The sequence below is a fragment of the Mchenga conophoros genome, linkage group LG13, assembly GCF_057382185.1.
Source record: "Mchenga conophoros isolate Kocher_MC1m ecotype Shallow Benthic linkage group LG13, M_conophoros_male_GT1.1, whole genome shotgun sequence".
Taxonomy (NCBI): Eukaryota; Metazoa; Chordata; class Actinopteri; order Cichliformes; family Cichlidae; genus Mchenga; species Mchenga conophoros.
In genome coordinates this window covers 15285482-15306818 of record NC_140538.1, presented here as the reverse complement: position 1 = coordinate 15306818, position 21337 = coordinate 15285482, and the positions used below count along the sequence as shown (strand labels likewise).

At 41.2% G+C, this 21337-nt stretch overlaps 2 protein-coding genes across 3 annotated transcripts in view; one reads left to right on the top strand and one right to left on the bottom strand.

Moving 5' to 3' along the window:
- Positions 1–6041, top strand: part of pcsk2 (proprotein convertase subtilisin/kexin type 2) — a 29396-nt gene extending 23355 nt beyond the window's left edge. Inside the window, exons 11-12 of the mRNA XM_085296668.1 lie at positions 541–768; positions 4737–6041. Coding sequence (XP_085152794.1) covers positions 541–768; positions 4737–5226 — 718 coding nt within the window. The 3' untranslated portion in view covers positions 5227–6041. The remainder of the gene's footprint in view (positions 1–540; positions 769–4736) is intronic.
- A 946-nt stretch (positions 6042–6987) lies between these two features.
- Positions 6988–20858, bottom strand: bfsp1 (beaded filament structural protein 1). 2 transcript variants are annotated; one of them, XM_085296666.1, is made up of 8 exons: positions 20357–20858; positions 19408–19468; positions 18857–18952; positions 17096–17188; positions 13677–13790; positions 12253–12473; positions 8742–8833; positions 6988–8529 (listed from the first exon to the last, which is right to left on the bottom strand). In XM_085296666.1, the coding sequence occupies exons 1-8, from the start codon at positions 20719–20721 to the stop codon at positions 7532–7534; spliced, it is 2040 nt and encodes a 679-aa protein (XP_085152792.1). In that variant the 5' UTR covers positions 20722–20858; the 3' UTR covers positions 6988–7531. The 2 variants fall into 2 exon arrangements, with proteins under 2 accessions (XP_085152792.1, XP_085152793.1); XM_085296667.1 differs by having other exon boundaries at positions 13677–13784.
- Between the last annotated feature and the right edge of the window lie 479 nt (positions 20859–21337).

The window sequence follows — 21337 nt, the reverse complement described above, 5'->3', positions numbered from 1 at the left end:
CGTTTCCTTTTCTCAGATGCTTCATTTCTCACGTTAAAGGGTGACAAGATTCTCTTGCCTTTAACTAACACCAGATAGTGAAGTTGAGTAAAGAAATGGTGTTTGCTTTGCACACACAATAATGATGTTGCTGTTGGGAGGAGCGGATGCTCACCCTGTCCGGCAGCAAATAACCCACGAGCCTTTTTACTGCCCAAACACACTTGAATCGTGCAGCAGCAGGAGTCAGTGAGTCAGCCAGAACAAAGCTGTCACTACACACAGCCAATATAATGGAGGGAGACACAGACAAAAGCAACCTTCTGCCTCCAAGCATAGACTCTATGATGTTTTAGATAATTGAATTAATTTTAGCAAACCCACGAATCAGAAATGTTTACAAATGTAACATTTGTTTTCTTTTGCTTTTACTACTTGTAACTAAGCTTTCCGTGTTTTTCTAGTTAGCCCTACCACAGCTAACCTACAATGCTGTCTCTTCTCTGTCACTCTTTTTTTCCCCCCTTGCCTATATGTGCACTCATGACTGTCAATCCACAGCCCTAACCTGACATGGAGAGACATGCAGCACCTGTCAGTCCTAACTTCTAAGAGAAACCAGCTCCATGACGAAGTTCACCAGTGGCGAAGGAATGGCGTGGGACTCGAGTTCAATCACCTTTTCGGCTATGGCGTGCTGGATGCTGGTGGCATGGTGAAAATGGCAAAGGAATGGAAAACTGTGCCTGAGCGTTTTCATTGTGTAGCTGGATCCATTCAGGAAGTCCAGTGAGTCACATTTCTACTTATTCTGCATTTTCTTGTGCCCCAAATGCTGCATATTACATATGTACGCTGTATAGTCCACGATCTCAAACTGCTTTTTTACCCAAAAGTTTAAAAGTGAAACCCTGCTGAGTGCAAAAGACACACTCAAATAATTACTGGGTAATCCCAGTATGGCCCAATTCAATAAAACATTGCAAAGGGAGTGTCTACTTCATGATGCTGTAATGTTTGGATTGGGTCATCAGTCTCTGCTGGTCTTGAACCTCTAAAAGATCAACATTGAATACCCTGGTAGAGGAGGAATTACATTTCTAAATTTCATCTTAAATTAAACATCTAAAGTGGTCATATAGATTTGAGCATTTTGTCTTGTGTTGTCTTGTTTTGATTGATAGTGACAGTTTTGCTAATTTTACTTCCCTGGGATGTTTGACCTTCATCGCGAAGAATAACGTATGTGCTCAGTTTACCAGATGACTAATTTATCTGTTAAAGGGAAGTGACTGAGTGCACATCATGAAGTCTGCACTTACCAGAAGGATTTTGTGTCAATACAACTACAGATAGGGGACAAAATAAAGGAAAAGCCTGCAATCGCCTACGGAGAAAGGTGATATGGTGGTTCTCTAAAGCCGTGAGGGTGAGGGGTAGGGGAACTGCTGGCATGGTTTGGGTCCAGATGTGTCATATGTGCGAAGCTTTCCTACAAATCAATACAAAGTTGCTATGGATGATAATTATATTTATCCTATGATGGAACACCTCTGTTCTGCTGGGAGTGGTCTCTTCCAGGATGTCAATACTCCAAACCATAGGATACAAGCAGTCACTGAATGTTTGAGTATGGCAATAATATGAAGTACACAGTGAACTATATCACAACCTAAGCGAGATTTTAACCTGATGTCTAAGGTAACGTTCTACTCCACCACCATTAAAACAACTGCTTTGGTCCTTGTCTCCAGGAGATTCCACGAGACCTTTAAAATTTTGTTGGTTTTCCTTTAATTTGCTAATGTTACCATTACTATTGTTGTTTCCCAGTGTGCACTCACAAGAAATCTATGTCTACAAAATGTCTGGGGAGCATCTTTAGCAACAGAATTACTAAAGCACAGAAGGGAATATGTAACATGCTTAAAACTGCATGCCTGTTACAAGTAACCTTTATGAGTCATATGTCTGAGTGCGTAATCAAGTTGTGGCTACATCAGGAGTTGGCGGGAAGGAGGCAATATAGTTTTTTGGATGGGATTCCTTTAAAATGACTATATCATTCTAAGCATGATGCATTTCTCACATGAAATAATGTTAACTACATCAGTTCGAGCTCTGGCAGCTTCAGTCTCTGCCCTTATATTTCACAGATGCAGCTGTAGTTAATGCGTCCTCCCTCTCGTCTTATCCTCACTACATTAGTACATTACCTTTCCCTGTATTTTGTCCATCTACAGCCTTGCTTTCACTTCACTGTGCTTCCAATCTCCATCTCTGTCTTAATTCCTTCCTCTGATTCCCCTGTCCCCACCACTGCACCAGTCACAAGGGTTCTGGTATCCATTCATCTGTCATATCGTAAGGCTTTGAGCTTAAGTGTGCGATGCCTGGTGGTTTCCTCCATCCCTCTTATTTGCTCTAATTAGAGCAACACAAGTAGGCTTGGAGTTCCCTGGAAATGCCATCAATCCTGGCGGAGGTGTACATTTGTGTAGATGTGTGTGACCTAAAGTAATGCTTTAACATGTATTGTGAAAGTGTCAGTGTGTGGGTGAAGATAAAAAGCTGAGTGAATGCAGTCCGTCTTTGTATTTTCTTCCACCATCAACACCCACAGTACCTTATTTCGGTCTCTAATCAGAGCTTCACAGACGATTCAGTCACGACAACATGATGTGAAAATGTTCCTTTGTGTGCTTGTGTGTGTCTGTGTGTCTGTGTGTCCCTCCCCTGAGTTCAGTGACAGATAAAAAAAAAAGAGCATGGTACAGCTTTTATTGCATCCCTGGAGAGACCACATGCAAATGGTGGAAAGAACCTGCTCTCTTATACAGAGTGCTGGTGACTTTACACTGCCATTATTATCTGGATATTTAAGCTTCCAGTGCAAAAAACAAAACAAAACCCCCAAACAAAAAATAACCTATTTTTTACACAGAGATGAAAAAGGTTTTCATATCTCAGGGAAAAATGAGTAGCGGGTGATGTTCATAGGTAAGAAGCTCCAAAAGAAACCTCTCTCTTCTTTTGAGTGGCGTATTGAAAGCTATACTGGCTGTGCCATATTTTTCATCAGTTCACTGTTTCCAAAGCAGCACTGCAGGGTTTTTGCTGCCTCTATTGTGGTAGAGCTATAATTACAACAAGCCCACCTCTGATGATATTGTATCAGCGGAGAAAAGCAATAAACACTAACATCGCCATTCTAGCAAACACACTCTCAACACTGATCTGATAGCTGCTCGGGCTCGCTGCAGCTTACTTTGCTGGAGGAGAACTTCTCATTATCAGTGGAGCTGGCACACAGTGCCACGCTGTGTGGCAGGTTTGTTTTTAATCTCCACTGGTCCTGCCCTTCAGAGGCATCTCTGTCCCTGCTCCACGGCCGACTGCTGTAATTATTCTTGCATGTTAACTGATAGGCACAATGCAGCTGCTGCATACAAGATCCCCTTTTTAGGTTCATATGCACACGCTGTAATAAAAAAATAAATCACGAGTTAACTCCCCAAGAATAATGCTTTTAAAAATGAAGATGCCAAGAAAAGCTGTTGTAGTACATCCAGACATTAACTACATGTTTTTAAAGAAGTGTTTCTTCTTTACAGTATGGGCTTTTTACATATAACACTTCTAATGTTGATGGAGAAAAAACAAAGCTCTTATATTTGGCTATGTCAAATTTCTTATCACAGGGTGTAACTTGTTGTGCAGTACTGCGCTACGAGCTGTTCTGTTTTTCTGGGAATAGCAATTTAGTTAATCAGCTCACCACTGCACTCACCTCGCTGTGCTCTGCATAGCGCCCTATTAATCATTTTTCAAACTGAATGCTGTTCCATGCGTCTCTCTCTCTCAGTTTCTGTGTTTCTTCTCTGCTTCCCTCTCTTCACCCCCTAAACCAGGCCCATTTCCCACTGCTGTGATGTGGCCTTAGCCTCTAATAATGTTATTAAGCCTCTTCACAGCCTTTGGCCACCACCCCTACCCTGCTGTGTTCCCACTCTTTCTTCCCATCACCCAGGGAATTATAAAAGTATGTCTTACCAACCAAAAAGCGACAACACTTGAGAAACCAGCTATCATAGCAAACAGCAAATCTCATGATGAGCCTAGAAATCAGTAGAAATTTTGATCATATGCAATAATAGACGTCTATTAGAATAAAAGCACTGTGTGAGACTTGTAGTAAAAAGGTGCTATGCAACTACCAGTCAATTTAGCAAATAGGGAACACCTGTGAAATTACTGAGTAAGAAGAAATTATGACATCTGTGCTCTAAATTTTGGAAAACAAGCTTTAGACTCATTGCAAACTGGTTACTTCTAGAATATCATGTATGTGGTCTTTTAGTGTTGACCAAAGAGCATATTATTCTCACTGCAACAAAAAAAGTACAGAGTAAATTAATCAGACATGACAGTCATGAATGCTTTTGTGCAATGAGGGAACAAGAAAAAAAGGCGCTTCCTTTTTTTGCCAGGGTTGGCTGGTTCTATTGAAAAAATAGGTCAGGTGCTGTATTTACTGGAACATTAAAATAAGAGCAGGTAAAAGGTAACGGTTCTTTCACCTGTTCTCTCACGATTACATTCAGGGATTCCCAGTGCCATTGTCCAGGGCCATATAATACTTACTACACATACTACATGGTCTTGTTTCATCATTCTCTTTCATAGCTGTTATGTTACTTTGCTATGTTTCTCTAACATGTAGTTTTCATTTCTCCAATCTGATTCTTCTTCCCCAGTAAAATCCAGTCTGGTAACAAGCTGGTGCTGGCCATAACCACTGAAGCCTGTCAGGGAAAGGACAACTTTGTCCGCTACCTGGAGCATGTTCAGACTGTAGTCACTGTCAATGCCAGCCGCCGTGGTGACCTCAACATCAACATGACCTCACCAATGGGCACAAAATCCATACTGTTGAGCCGAAGGCCCCGTGATGATGACTCCAAGGTGGGCTTTGACAAGTGGCCCTTCATGACCACGCATACCTGGGGAGAGGACCCCCGTGGGACCTGGGTCCTTGAGGTGGGCTTTCAGGGTGACGAGCCACAGCGAGGGGTCCTGAAGGAGTGGACTCTCATGCTGCACGGAACACAAAGTGCCCCTTATATAGACCAGATAGTACGTGATTATCAGTCCAAACTGGCCATGTCCAAAAAGGAGGAGCTGGAGGAGGAGCTGGATGAGGCTGTAGAGAGAAGTCTGAAGAGTTTGCTCAGTAAAAACAACTAGAATCCCATCTGCATGTTGCCAGCTCACCTATCACCTATCTTCCTTCTGCAGTCTCGCTCTGTCCTTCTCTAAAATTTCACTGCATCTCTTAAGTTCTCCTAAGTCCCTTGTTATCCTCCCTTTGGTCTACCTCCGTTCCTCTCCTGTCTCTGATTTTTGTTATCAGATGTTAAAATTAGCCCCTTCGATGAATGTTTCTTGTAATCCAGTCATGATAAAAGTGTAACCTTCAATAATCTATTCTATAGAGAGAAAACAAACTATATCACTTGGGTTTTTACACTCTACAGAACTGTACATAAAGCAAACACAAGCCACTCTTTCATGCTCTTGCTTTAACTGCCCTACACCTCTCTTCTGCCAAATGTTGTACAGTTTGTGACTGTAAATGATTTTCTGTGCCATTCTACTTAAAGTTTAATATCTTGCAAACAGAGCAGTGCTATTTCTTTCTGTTTATATTTTTGTGACATGCACTGTTTATATAAACATGGAAAGAATGTGTAATTCATTTTGCAGCCTGTAGTCATCAGTTCATATTTCATAATCTTTGATGGACTATAATAAATCTATTCAGCTGTTTATTAAAGCACTTGAGTGATTTGAAATACAGTGAATGCATGTAGAAAACCAGCCATTCTCGGTTACATGATGCTGCCTGTGCTCCACTAAAACTGGAGCACAGGCAGGATCACCGTGGGATAGCAGTCACCCTACTGTAAAACACATCAACAAGTGAAATCGTCTAATCTTTCCCAGGCTTCTTTCATTCTGTATTGTGCTGTTCAATAAACAGAATAACCCCTCTAAAAGGCTCCTTGCCTAGGTACTATAGACACTTCCTTTATTTATAGAAGCAAAATGTAGCACCAATAAATCACTGTCATATAAATTATTTACAGCCTATTGACTGTAAATATTTAAAACAAAGAGGCTTCACTCAGTAAATAAAGTGTTTTCTGGACATATGTTTTAGGATGTAAATAAGGATCGTCTAAAGAGAGCTAAAACACTTACTTTCCTACAAAACAAACTCTTTCAGGATGAAAAACGAGCAGCAGCAAAGAGCAGAAAGTTAGCAATTGTCTGAACTAGCTACCCAGATGCAACCCGAACTAAAAGCAATGTGAATATCAGATATGCATTCATCAGGCTGCCTCATAATCCAAAATGAATGCTAATGCCTGTGCTAATTTCAGTGTGCAGTTCGGTATGTAAGTAAGCAATTGTTGCTCTTAAAATCTAATGTCAGTAAATTGCTTTTACAGCTTACTTCCACTTCCTCTGTTGGGCAGAAATTTAAATCAGTGTTCATGTATGAGGAGAGAATGTGGAAAAAGACCATTACTAGCATGGAGACTTTTAATTATCTCAGCCATTATTCAATCTTACTCAAATAAGTTAGCACAATTAATAGCAGTAATCCAAGTAATATATACATTTTTATAAAGTGAGATTTCAGACTAATCTGTTCAAATACGTCTTAGAAATCTTCTCTGAAGTGTTTTACATACTCTGTATCATATTTGTCTCCTACAATTGTCTTACATTATGAACAAGGTAAGGTCACATTAAAAAAATCCTATTATTCTTTTTGCTGCAGCCTTTGCAGTGAGACCTTCTAAGCCATTTGTAAATGTTCAAAGGCACCTACAATGTCCAGTAAAAAAGACTTTTATCATATATTAATAGAACGTATAAGGTGCTTGCTACATGTTGGTTATGTGAAGGCAAACACAACAATGTATCAATTGATGTTTGGGTCTTTTTTATTATTAAATATATCAAAGCAAATTAATACACAGCAAAATTGTGCTGAGGGCAGGCAGTGGCATCCAATTGAACAATTGAGCTAAAAAGGGGAAGGTCAGAGTTCTAAGACATAGTTCAAAAAGGGTGGCCCAGCTTTTTGTTTTCAGTTTTTTGTGTTTTTTCTCTCTTTTTATAGGTGGCGCTTTGTTTTTTTCATTGTTCCAAGTTTTCAGACAGTAAAGGACTCAGCATGAGTATGGGTGAATATCTCGAACAACAACAGCAGTACTTATGGAACCAGCAAAACATATTCTGGACGCAAGACCAGAGACTGCAAGCAAATGGAAGAGCAATGTTTATCAAAGCAGGAATGTCTAGTTGCTCTTTATGTGTGGATGGTCTCCCTAAGAGACAAGAACATTAGAGTTAAAACAGTAGTTTTAGAAACAGTGGTGGTTATGAAGTCCGAGTGTATCAATATTATCTTCCAGCTAGAGAACCTGTCTCATGTAGGGTCCTGGTTTTCTGACCCTTTATGTCAGGTGACATGGTTTCAGTGTTTCTTCTTGCTGGACTTCTCAATCATGGTCTCCACCACCACGGAAGTTTCCTCATAACCTTTCATCTTGCGGCCATTGGAGAACTTTTCCACAGACTCCACAACCTCCACCTTCTCGTAAGTCATGGCATCTGGAGTAAAGCTAGTCGAGCTGGTGCTGGTGCTAGTGCTGGAACTTGAACTGGAGCTGGTGCTGGCACCACGAGGTGCAGGCTTTGGAGTGGGCCCGCTTGGGCCGTTGTCATCCCTAGTTTTCTTGGGATGTTTAGCACCTGGGGTGGGATCTTTGGGGCCAGAGCTTGGGCCAGAGGGTGGAGATACTGGTCTTGGCTCCTTTGAGTGAGGTTGAGGCTCTCTATTGTTGTTTTTACCTTTTTCTCCATTATCCTTTTGTATTCCACCCTTTTTATCCTCCTTTCCTTCTCCTCCAGAGGTGGGCACGGTTGGACTGAGAGGCCTAGGATCTATCATGGGTTGAGGAGGTGGAGGGGATGGTGTGTCACGCCCATAAGGTTCATAGGGAGCCATCATTCCATCTCTGATAGTAACAAAGATGTGGCCAGCTGATGGTGTGGAGGTGTAGAAGCAGGGATCTAGGTAGCTTCCGTCACCGGTGACAAGCACATAACGACCCTTGGTGTAGAAATCAGCGATTGGTTCAGGCTTCTTGTATTTCCTCATTCTTTCTCTGACAATGTTACAGAGAGTGTCAAAGGCTTTGCTAATCTGAGCTCCATCTGGAACATCCTGTGGAGACACTCCACTGAAAGCAGGTCTCTGCTCTTCTCTCTTCACCCCCTCCTCTTGCACCTCCTCAGACTTGACCCCCTTCGTTTCTTCATTTGGACCCTCTCCACTGGCTCTGTTTTCTTCCTCCTGGCCACTATCCATCACATCTTTTGGGGTCAGATCCTTCTTCTTCAGGCCCTTCTTAACCATTATCTTCTGTCGTGGCTTGATACTGGTGATATCCTGAATAGCCTGTGTGATATCTAGACGCAAATGACGTTTAGGTCAACTAGCTATAAATAAATAAAATTAAAAAAATGTATACACCAGCACTATTAAATCTTTGTACATTCTAAATATTATAAGGACATTGCTTTTGTTAGACATAATCTTTAAGGACACATGTTGGTGTCTCAACTATAACGACTGCGACTGAAACTAGCTGTTATCTGTTTTGTGTTCTTGGTGATCTTACCTCTCCCTCTGCTTGATGCAGTAGATCTGGGAGTGTAGCGGTAATTAGGGGTAAGCAGGGTAATGGGAGTGCCAATTATTGCTGAATTCAACCTACAGGAAAGGGAGCAGTAAATTGTTACACAGTGATGTTCTGAACAGTTTTCCTGTGCAGAGGAACCTGATCATTCATATGATTCAAAGTATGAAATAACACATAACACATAAAATGACCTAAATATAGGCAATCTTACATGAAAACAAAAAGCCTTGAGCTGGTAAGGAAGGACACATTTGTTGTCACACGGTGCCATCTGTTGGTGGATTGTGCAGAGAAAATAAACCTACTGAGTGTCACAAGGAGCAAATCTAACCTCCTTCGACGCCTTAGCAACCAGCAGAACTCCCATCCAAACGCAGTGCACATTATAGCTGGGGACTTCAACCATGCTGATTTAAGGTCAGTGTTCCCCAGATTTGAACAGCATATTAAATGTGCAACGAGGGGGAAAAACACATTGGATAAAGCCTACAGCAACATCCAAAAAGGCTACAGAGCAACCCCTCTACCACATCTAGGTTTGTCAGACCACATGTCCATGCTGTTGATCCCTGCATACACTCCCATTAGGAGAAGAGCCCCCCCAGTCACAAAAACTGTGAAAACCTGGCCAGAAGGTGCATCACATCAGCTGCAGGACTGTTTTGAAAACACGGACTGGAGCGTGTTCGAACATCGGGACCTTGAAGAGCACACAACATCAGTGCTCTCATATATTAACTTCTGTGTCAACAGTGTCACTGTGGACAAACGTCTCCGGGTGTATTCCAACCAGAAACCCTGGATGACTAAAGAGGTCCAGGTCCTGCTGAAGCAACGTGACGCCGCTTTTAGATCCGGTGATGGTATGCAGTACAGTGCAGCCAGATCTCAGTTGAAAAGAGGCATCAGAGAGGCCAAGGCAGCGTACAAGAGAAGGATCGAAGACCACTTCACCACCAACAACTCACGACAGGTATGGCAGGGAGTTCAGCACTTAACCAACTACAAACCTGGCAATACCACGTTGACTGAGGGTAACGCGGAGCTTGCAGAGGAGCTGAACCACTTCTTCGCACGCTTTGAGGTGAAGGGACCAGAGGCAGCAGCAGCAAAAACATCGGACAGCAGCAGCCCAAGCCTCATAGTGCAGGAATATGAGGTGAGGCGCACACTGAGGGCAGTGAACCCCAGGAAGGCCACCGGACCAGATGGGGTAACCGCAAAGGTCCTAAAAGAGTGTGCAGACCAGCTGGCTGGGGTCTTCACTAAGATCTTCAACACTTCACTGTCCCAGTCCTGCATCCCGCCGTGCCTAAAGTCAGCCACAATTGTCCCACTGCCAAAGCGTACTAACATTAGCAGCCTCAACGACTACCGACCAGTTGCTCTAACACCTGTTATAATGAAGTGCTTTGAGAAACTGGTCCGACGTCACATCATGTCCTGCCTGCCACCCACACTCGACCCGCTCCAGTTTGCATACAGAGCTAACAGATCAACTGAAGATGCCATTGCTACAACGCTCCACACCACCATCTCTTTGTTGACTTGAGCTCTGCTTTCAATACGATACTCCCGGACAGACTAATAGATAAACTGCTGGAAATTGGACTTCCTTCCACCACCTGCCGCTGGATCAGAGACTTCCTCTCAGACCGTGTACAGAGAGTTAGAGTGGGGCCTCATCTTTCCTCAGCCCTCAGCCTCAACACCGGCTCTCCACAAGGCTGTGTACTGAGTCCCCTACTGTACACTCTGTACACACATGACTGTGTTAGTTCCCACCCAGTCATCAAGTTTGCAGATGATACCACTGTGGTGGGGCTCATCTCAGGGGGAGATGAGACTGCATACAGAGCTGAAGTTCAGAGGCTGTCAGATTGGTGTGCAGACAACAACCTGGACCTCAATACCACCAAAACAAAAGAACTGGTAGTTGACTTCAGAAGGAGAAAGTCCGAGCTGCAGCCTGTCAGCATCAACGGGGAGTGCGTGGAAAGGGTCTCCAGTTTCAAGTTTCTGGGTGTGCACATAGACACAGACCTCCAATGGAGCTCTAACACTTCTGCGGTCTTAAAGAAGGCCCAACAGCGTCTCCACTTTCTGAGAATCCTCAGAAAAATGGACCTGAAGAAGGAGCTGCTGACCGTCTTCTACCGCTGCTCCATTGAAAGTGTGCTGACATATTGCATCGGTGTGTGGTTCTCCAGCTGCACCACAGCACACAGAAAGGCACTCCAGAGGGTCATCAACATGGCCCAAAAAATCATTGGACATCCTCTTCCCTCCCTGAAGGACCTGTACAGCACTCGCTGTCTCAAGAGGGCACGCAGCATCCTACGGGACTGCACACACCCAGGACACCGGGTGTTTAAGCTGCTGCCGTCTGGCAGGAGGTTCAGGCTGCTGAGGTCCCGAACAAATAGACTCAAGGACAGCTTTTACAACAGGGCAATAGCCCTGATCAATGTAAATAGCTGACCTGACTGGATACCTCCCTGGACTTTTTAGGGGGAGGTAACAATGTTTAAAACGATAACAATAATATTTATATTTATAACAAGGTGCAATAATAATTAATGTGCAATAATAACAGTGTGCAATACACATACACTTATTCTTCTTTTTTATACTAAGTTAATATACTGTGTTGTGTTGTTTGTTACGTTGTGATGTGTCATATCGTGTCGTGTTGTGTTATATGTAGTGCCGACGTAGGACAGTTTTTCCAATTTCATTGTACTACTGTACTATGTATGACTGTGCAATGACAATAAAGAGTTATCTTATCTTATCTATCTTATCTTATCTTAGGCCAAGTGACCAAAGGTCTTTCAAGAAAGTGACCCTGGAAGTTATGCTGGCAGTTTTGGCTTTAAGTGTCAAAAAAGCCACAAAGGTGATACATAAAAATACTTGTCCAATTACAAATTACCCATGACAGTATTAATGTTTTACATTTTGAAGTTTTTACACACAATTAAAAGGATGTTTTGCAAGAGGTACATCAAATTTGTCTTGTTTTGAATGTGTTCTATTTTTTCTTTTCTTTTTCCCATCACTTCTCAGCCTGTTAATAAAAACAGCTCCATTGCCAAAGGCTTTCTCATAGAGGGCTCTCTGATTGTTTCTCTCTATTATTGTAGGGTCCTAAGAGAGATCATATTTACAGAAGTGTGCACTGCCTGAATCTATGCTGATCTCAGAAAATTAATTTATTTTTTAAAATTTATTATTATTATTTTTAAATTACATTTATTTTAGCTGCTGCAAGACTATGCTCACGCTGACTGTGTGATTAAACCTTTTTAGCCATGTGATAATTTGTTCGTTTAAATGAATTTATTGCTCTGTATCAGATTTACTGGGCGCCAGCAGTATGTGACATTCCTGTTAGTGATCACTCAGTGAAGTGAGCAACTAATGTTCTCATTCAGGTGTGTGCGAGTGTGTCTTTAGGTGTAATAGAAGCAAAGTGGTGTTAGCTTACCTGTTATCTTCATTCTCAATGATCCTCTTGTACCTCTCCAGCTCATTCTCAAGGGATGTCTGATACATTGCCAGGTGGCGACATTCGTTGGTGTACTTCTCCAAGGACCTCTCAGTTTCCTCAATCTCTTTCCGCAGAGATTCGATTTTCTCATTGTACATTTGGATCTCATCGTCATAGCTCTCCTGGGTGTTTTTGATGGCTTGCTCCAACATTGTACTCTGATAGAATAGAAAGAGGCAGAGAAGAATAGACAAGGGTGATTTCAAGGAGAAATTCACGTTATTAGCGGTAATGCAATGTGTCTAAGAAATATTGAGAATGAACTAAATGCCACTATATGCATCTTTATTATACCTGCAGGATCAAATAGACAGGTATGTAAAGTGCATAACGAAAGCTGACTGAAGATTGTTATTTGTGCATATAGCAGAGGTTTTATATCAAAAGCAACGCAGCCAGATGAAAGAACGTGCTTTGAAATCAGTGCAGACAATATATTTATTTTTGAGTTATCTGTGCTATTGAAATAAAGCACTGCTGTGTTTCTCTTTCATGAAAGGACACACTACTTTGACAAAACTCTACCTTTTAGCTTATTAATCTTCCATAGCAGGGCCGTTGCTGACACCTACTGGCACATTTGCGGCATCTTTTGCTGTGACATAATGACGCTGTTAGGTGAAAACCTATTTAAAGGGAACCTGTAACCTCCATTTCAAGCTTCGTGTTTCAACTTTTGAATTTTACTAGAATAGCTTTAAAGGATCCTTATTTCTCAGTCCAGGATTTTGCACTTAGAGCGGGAGTTGTATGTATATCTAAGGATGTCCACTGATATGGATATCTTACAGATCCAAGTGTAGAAAAAAAAAGACTGAAACACAATTTATAGAACTGTGGATTGATATATATATATATACTGAAAAATGCAAACTATTGTAAATAAATTGTATAACAGCCCACTCTATGCATTAGAATGGAAAGGATTGATTAATTAGACAAGGAAATACATACGCAGCACAAAAGCACACAAAATGCAGCTTTTCAAATGTGCAAAGATATCAGAATAAATTCTGATTTTGGAATTTTGGTCTGAGAAAAATCAAATAATGAGCAGTGTGATATTGTAGTCTTTCAGATGTGTATTTTGCAACTGAATAATGTTTGCAGAATTAGACCAAATGAATCATCAGTTAACTCTAAAAGTGAGCTTAGTTACAGCAGCCACTGGGAGTTTGGACTGGTCTTTGTGGAATATAGTTTTCCTCTAATAAAAACACTCTTGGCTCCTTTGAGAAATCCTTTTGTGTGCTTCTATAAATATCAGCTTGGCAATAAAAAAAAAGAGCAAAGGAAATAAAAGAAAAAAGAAAAAACATGATGTAATTAAGGCGAAACCTCCTGTTGTCATGGTGACCCACCTCAGTCTGTAGTCTCTGTTTCTGGGCCTGCAGCTGGCAGAGGGCACTCTTGTATTCCTCCAGCTGACTCTGTAGCACTGGTACTTTTTTTTGGGCCAACAGCTTCTCCTGCTCCTTCACACATGGAGCACAAATCAGTGAAGACATGCAGACAAATGCAGTGTGTCTCTACAAAATGAAGGTAATACCACACATACTTAGCCAGCAGTAAGGTCTCTCTTCCCGAAGTAAGGAATTTTCAATGAATTTTGTGGCTTTTTATGTTAATTTGAAATGCATTCCTTTTAGATCTAACAGTTTGTAATTTTCAATACTTACTGGCTTTTCTGCTGTTGTCGTTGAAAGTGACATTATTAACATTTGTACATTTTTTTCCAATCCATACTTGAAACGTATCATCAGCTACTGCAGTAAAAGTCTGTACTACTCTGACAATCTCTAATACGTACGGCTGTTCTGCTGTCAATAAAAGGTTAAGCTAAGAGGACGTTTCTGAAATTTACACTTTTTAGGTCATCTTAAACTAAAGGCTGCAAGTAGAAATAAAGATAAATTGGGATCTGATAAATGTTCATAGTTACTCACATTACATTCATGGCAAGGCATTCAAACAGCTGGCAGGTCAGTTAGTCAAATACAGTATACAGAGATCAGCTTGGCTCACAATGTGCCCAGAATGGGGTTTTTTTTAATCTTGCCTGAAAGATAGAGACAGTCACATCTGCATCACTGAAGTCACAAGCTGGTGTGCTTCTCTGTCCTTTAAAAGGCATCCATTTATAAGACTGAAATAGCTTAATTGTTATTATATAGCTTAAAGGTTTAGAGAAATACGTTTATTTCATTTTTTCCATTCAAAACAACTAAAAAGAAACCAAGAAACATACAAAACACTTCACATGTACTTTAAACTAATTACTGCTACCAATAAATATTATTAATTTTACTTTTCCTTTATTTTTTCACGAGCAGCACTTGTCTCCTTGTGTACGACCGACAAACCTTACTAGACATAAAAGACGGTCTTTCTTATAACTTTCCGGAGTTCAAGTTTTGCAACACGGACGCTCCGTTTGCAGACCCCCCATTCATCTCACCTGAGACGCCTTTGTTCTCTGGCCCTGGAGGCCGCAAACGCCGACGCAGAGGGAGAAGATCTGGCGTTCTGGTTCGACTGAGACGGCGCACTAACAGACCACCGTTACCCAGTTTATTACTGGCTAATGTGCAGTCTCTGGAGAACAAGCTGTGCGAGCTTCGGGCACGGATCTCATTCCAGCGAGAGATGCGGGACTGCTGCGTGATCTGCCTCACAGAAACCTGGCTATCGGACAAGGTACCGGACTCCGCAATAAAACTACTGGGGTTCTCAGGGAGGAGGTCAGCGCCCTGACCCACTGGTGTCAAGACAACCATCTCACCCTCAACGTCGCAAAGACAAAGGAGTTGATAGTGGACTTCCGGAGGTGCAGAGAAGTACACACCCCCATCACCATCAACGGCGCTGCTGTGGAGAGAGTGAGCAGCTTCCGGTTCCTTGGAGTACATCTGGCTGAGGATCTTACGTGGTCAGTACACACAAACAAAACAGTGAAGAAGGCGCAGCAGCGCCTCTTCTTTCTCAGGAGACTGAAAAGATTCGGCATGAGCCCCCGCATCCTCAGGACCTTCTATCACTGCGCCATTGAGAGCATCCTCACTGGATGCATCACCACCTGGTATGGCAACAGCACCGCCTACAACTGCAAAGCTCTCCAGCGAGTAGTGCGGTGCTCTGAACGGATAATTGGAGGTGAGCTTCCCTCCCTCCAAGACATCTACAGGAAGCGCTGCCTGAGGAAAGCGGGGAGGATCATCAAGGACTCCAGTCACCCCAGCCATAAACTGTTCAGACTGCTTCCATCAGGAAGGAGGTTCTGCAGCATCCAGTCCCGTACCAGCAGACTGAGAGACAGCTTTTTCCATCAGGCCATCAGACTGCTGAACACGTCATAGACACCTCAGCTTCACTACTGGAACTTCAACATTATGCACTCCACACTGTATATAAATGCCACTTGTTTTGCACATATTCAACTCTGTATATTTTATATATTTTATTATTATTATTATTATTATTTATTTTATTTTTTTTTACTATTTAATTTGTAAAAATGTGTATACACACACACACACACACACACAGGAAAATATTTAGTATACACATCCAGAAATGCATACACTATTATATATTGTACATATATTTATTAGTTTCAGGTTGGCCATTCTTGTATTTTGCTCGTTTGTGTTGTTGTGTTTGCACATCTCTGTTGCTTGTGGGGCTCGCACACAAGAATTTCACTCGCATGTGCTGTGCCAGTGTGCCTGCACATGTGATGTGACAATAAAAGTGATTTGATTTGATTTGATTTAAAGTTTTGTTGAGGAGAAGTGATGTCTCACAATTTTCTCAAAAAATGGCCATGCAAATATTTCTCTGAAAAGACATGCTTTGAGTTCTAGAGCTCAAGATGACATGAAAGACAACATAAATACAATGTGACATATTAAAGTCTTACTGGGCAAACTGGTAGTTTCAGTAATCTGCAGTATATATGTATTTGATGTTCTTGAAACCTCCCTGTAGGGTGACTATACCCCAAAGAATACCTCATTTATCTTTTTCAGAAGAAAGAATACCCCCATTTCAACCCAGTTAAATATAATAGACTAGACTAGAGTGTAGAATAAAATAAAACACCCCTTTATTGTCATTGTACATGTGCAACAAAATTATATCTAGCAGTTCAAAGTGGTCTGTCAATTCCAAAGGCCACACAGTTTCCATTTTCATCAGCAATCAGTGTCCTCCTTTGTCTTTTGTGGAAACATCTGGAACTGCCACACATGCACAAGTCATGCCCACTTGCTTACACTTTATTTTCCACTGGATGTCAGCTCAGCACAGCAGAGCCAAGAGTTGTGGCTCTTTGTTAGTACCCGCAGAGACTTAATCCAACCAATTAAACAATTTCTGCATTTAGAGTCAACATGCCTCTGAGAAATGTTTATATAAATAAATCTCCAATTTGCCACACAAACGCTTGTCACTGTGGCGCCGCTACTAGAAAATTAGCATGCACAGCCGTTCTTCACAGCATTTGCTTCATTATGTGCCCTGACACTCTCATACTGCAGGCCTGTCAATGTGTCTGGATGGCACTGTGACTGTCTCTCTCCTGTGCTTTCTGCACATGCACTCACACACGTATACAAAAACAGATGCAGTCACAGGCAACCAATTGGACAGAGAAGCCAGTAACCTCATCAACCCCAGACATGTAGCCGGGGCTGGCACACATGCAAACACCATCTTCTCCCCCAGGGAGGGCCATGCACACTCACACACACACACACAATGACTGCATTAGTGACCTCACCTCGGAGATGCCAACTGACACATTGGGAACAAGGGGGAGCGTCTGGTTGATTTGCTTTAAAATGTTTACATAGGTTTGGATCTCTGCGAGGTTCTATGGAGAGAAAGACAATATAAAAGGAAAGTTTTAGTAAGAAAACTCTGCAAAAGTAGAATGAAAATAAAAATAATAAATCTGTAACTCTTCCACTTTGTAGACTAAAATCTTCAGCTAACAAACCTTTCTCTTTTCTTTATCACAATCTATTGAAAATCAGCTGAAAATGAAATATTTGATAAAAGGCTTTCATTTAGCTGAAATGTATTTATAAATGGCACAACATTTACTTCGAGCATGGCCGAGACTTTCTGTCCAAATCCTTTTGTAATAGGCTGAGCTCAGAGTCTTTCCACAAGGATACTTCAAAGCTCGAGACCACAAGCCCAATATTCATGTGAGAGGACTCTATTATTTCTGACATAATACACTGACAGTAGTGCCCATTGATCTGCTCATGATCTCAGTATTGCAGAGTCATGTATTAATTCATTACCAAACACGCCGCTGGGTGAAAGTAAAAAGGAGAGAAAATGCTTAGGCATGAAATTCTGTGCAAAGTATGCTGTTTTGTTTTGTTTCAGTGTTTTTGCACCCATTGTTTTGGACCTTCTAGCTATTGCTACATCACAAAAGAGGGTCTATTTTTATTTTTTCTATGTGCTTTGCAGTCATATGATGAGCATTTTCTGAGCAATACTTTCCGCGCTCACATCACCGACAGTAAATTCACAAATCCCCAGGAACATCATAATATATCCACTGGCAATAATTTCAAGGATTTGAGTCACAACAAAGAGTTGCAGCCTGAGGTGGGCTGCCTGGTCAAAAGGAACAGGACTGAGTGGGGAATAGGCAATAAATCGAGACCAAAAAAACTCTCTTGAGTTTATTTATGTTGTCAAAAAACAATTTCAAGATGCCAGAGCGTAATTAAACACTGAAAGGGGGTTATTATATGAGCGCTCTTTGTTTGTAGTTGATAAAAAAAAATTGTGTTTTATAGAGTTTTAACCATTTTAATCGATGTTTTAAAGACACATGGCATAAACAAGCAGAGCATTTTTAGAGAAACCTCTAATCCACGTCATTACAGCATTTGCTTATTTTCCCTTTAAATTTGCATAATTTGTTACTGCAAATTAGTTTTGAAGGAAACTTAATGCACAAAGCACAACAATGACTTTGCCTTTTTTCTACGTTTTCTTTTTTTCAGCAGTATAATATCTGCTGATAGCAACTAAAGTATTGGCATTGCTAATTATGAACCCTAAACACGAGTTAGGCAATGATAATCTCGTGTAAATATGCAGAAAAAAGTCCATGTTATTCTAGTAATGTTTAATAAAGTAGTGCTTTTGCAGACTACATTTAGCCTCAGGAGAATCTGGTGCGCTGTAAATCTTTCAAGTAGCAATCATAGTATTCAATCAAGAAAAGATATTGCCATGTATATAAAAAAGGAGATAAATATGAAATAGAATATAGTAATCTCGGTGACTTAGGCAAACATGCTTCGTTGCTATGTCGCTATGATGGCTGTTAATACTATTCACTGCCAGGATAGAAGTCAGATCTCAGTGAGCTCTTACTGCCTTCTTGCTGAGAATACTTCATGTATGATTAAATAAGATCTTAAGAGGATTAGTAGTTAGCAAAGCTCAATAAGTAATTTCCTTTTTTTGGTTTAGGTTAACTTTGATCATTTCCCATTAGAGTACTGACCTTCTTGTGTCTGTCTCTGGTGGAACTGATGTCATCCTGCAGAAACTGAGACTGGATCTGGTACTCCAGGTTTCTCAGCAGAGCGCTGTCAGCCTCCTGCAGGTAAAGAGACCCAAGAGAGGAAAAAATAATTGAGTGCCACAATGTTATTTTTTTTTTCTTTAACAAAAACATCAGTGGCAGACTGCATTCAAATAACAATGAAGAAAATTCTCTACTGTCCCACAAAGTGTCATAGTGGTAGCGCTCTGGTATTTTCAATCTAAATGAATTATATCTGATCCTTTATACTGATATTTTTTTTTTCAGATGAAATATCTTTTCATTGTGGTTCTGCTTTTCGTCAATTTTTAAAATACAGAAGAATGCATTGGAAAAAAGGCAAACTTTCATTTTTCCAAAATATCATCAGCGAAGGTTTTTATATTTTTACTTACACATGCTCCACACTTAAATGTTAGAGAGTAACAGTGCACATTTACTGAAACGCAGTCATAAATGTCCTTTTGTAGGGGTGCTTAAACAAACATAGCTTTAACTATAGATATTACCTTGTTTAACTGTTCCAGTGTGCCTCGAAGCTGCTCCTGATAATCACATTCATTTCTGTATCTGAATGACAAAAGAACTCATTTATGTGTTCATATAAAGCCAGAGTGCAGTGATTACACTATATACCACCACATTATTTATATATAATGCCCTGCTGACATGGTAAGCTCACAGTGAGAAGGGATAGCTGAACAAACTCTGTTGTATTTGTAATGTGTCATAGTAAAAAAATCCCGATTATACATGCTGAAATCCACCTGCCTTTATCTGCTAATTCAACCAAAGCTGGTTAATGTTATTCTTAACTGATCAATAATGCAGCAAGACTGCCTGCAGATAAATGATTACAAGGCCTTTCTAGACAGTTCCAATTAATCAACTGATTCACCTTATTTACAAAAGAAATATCTCGCTCTCTCCCTCCCCCTTGTTTTCCTAATAGTATACTGGAGCCATGGATATACTTCGGGCTTTACTTCACAAACATTTGAGACTTTTCCTTATGACCCTGGAGTGGATAAGCATTAGAAAATGGGTGGATGGATATTTGCTTGTGTTGCTTTTTTGTTATGGGTAAAAGAAAAAAAGTATATAAAAGTATATAATCTGATTCCTTTATACAGTTTGCGGCATTATCACAATTTAATGTCTAACATTGTGTTTTATAATTACTAGTGACACAGTATAGCACATATGATTTAAACCATTTATAACAAATGTTCCTGACTGCCGTATTCCAATTCTTGCTTATAGAATAGGATCATTTGAAGGCTTTTTTTTAAAAATGCCACGCTTCTTGCAACAATTGTCATCATCATCTTAGTATTGGGTTCATTAGCATTTTAATGACATTTCTATAGTAACGACATTTTTCTCATTACTCCATATCTGAGGAAGAAGTTTGACTCCTTACGCACATAAAACACCAGCCACTACCCACTCTCTTACTTGTTGGTATATTCATCCAGCATGCGGCAAGCATCCTTCAGCTCCCGCTGCAGCTTGGCATGGTCGGAGAACAGCTCTCGAATGCGCTGCCTGTTGACTTCAATCTGCTCTGTGAAGGCTTCCTCCAAGCCGCTGGCCTCTTCCATTCGCTGCAGTGTCTCCAGCTGCTTGCGGAACACGGCATTGCGCTGCTCTAAGACTCTTGCCCTGTTGATGTACCGGGCAAAACGGCTGTTGAGCTCCTGGAGGCTCTCCCAGCCCTGGATGGCTGAGATACCTGCAGATTCTTCAGCATCATCCTCAAAGATATCCGAGCGCTCATACTTTTCCTTGTGCACCTCATGCCGGTAGCTTGTCTTAAACATGATGGCACGCTTCTCTCCCGTGGGCTGGTGGTATTCCCGGAGTGCTTGGTCCACCTTAGCACCTTTAATGTGTGAAAACTTGGTTGCTCACCCTTGGCTGTCTCATGCTAGACTGAGCGCTGCACAGTAGTGGCTGATGGCGAAATAGCCCCCCAAACCACCCTCTGGCTGTTGCCATGCATGCTTTGATCCTGGGGGCTTCCAGAGATTATTGTTGCCTTTGTGGCAGAAAGTAGAAAAGCAATACTGTTGATGACAAAGCAAAACCACAAAGAAAACACAAATGGCCAGCCCACGAAAGCACTGGGATGTCACATACCATTGTTTTGGTTCTTAGTCAGCTGCTTTCTAGATCCCTGGCAGCGTGGATATTGGCACACCACAGGACACAGGGGAAATTTCATGTAGTGCAGTTTGTGGGAGGTGTGGAGAACAATTCCTGCCGAAAGTGGCTACTTGTTGATACTCATTCTGCTTATGTTTATATTTACAAGTTGGTATTGATTCTGTTTTTGTTTATAACCTCAAAGGTATTGCACAACAAATGTATTAATATTCACGCAATTACAGCAGCCATGTGAGTAGATACAGAGATATCCAGTATAGTCAATTGTTC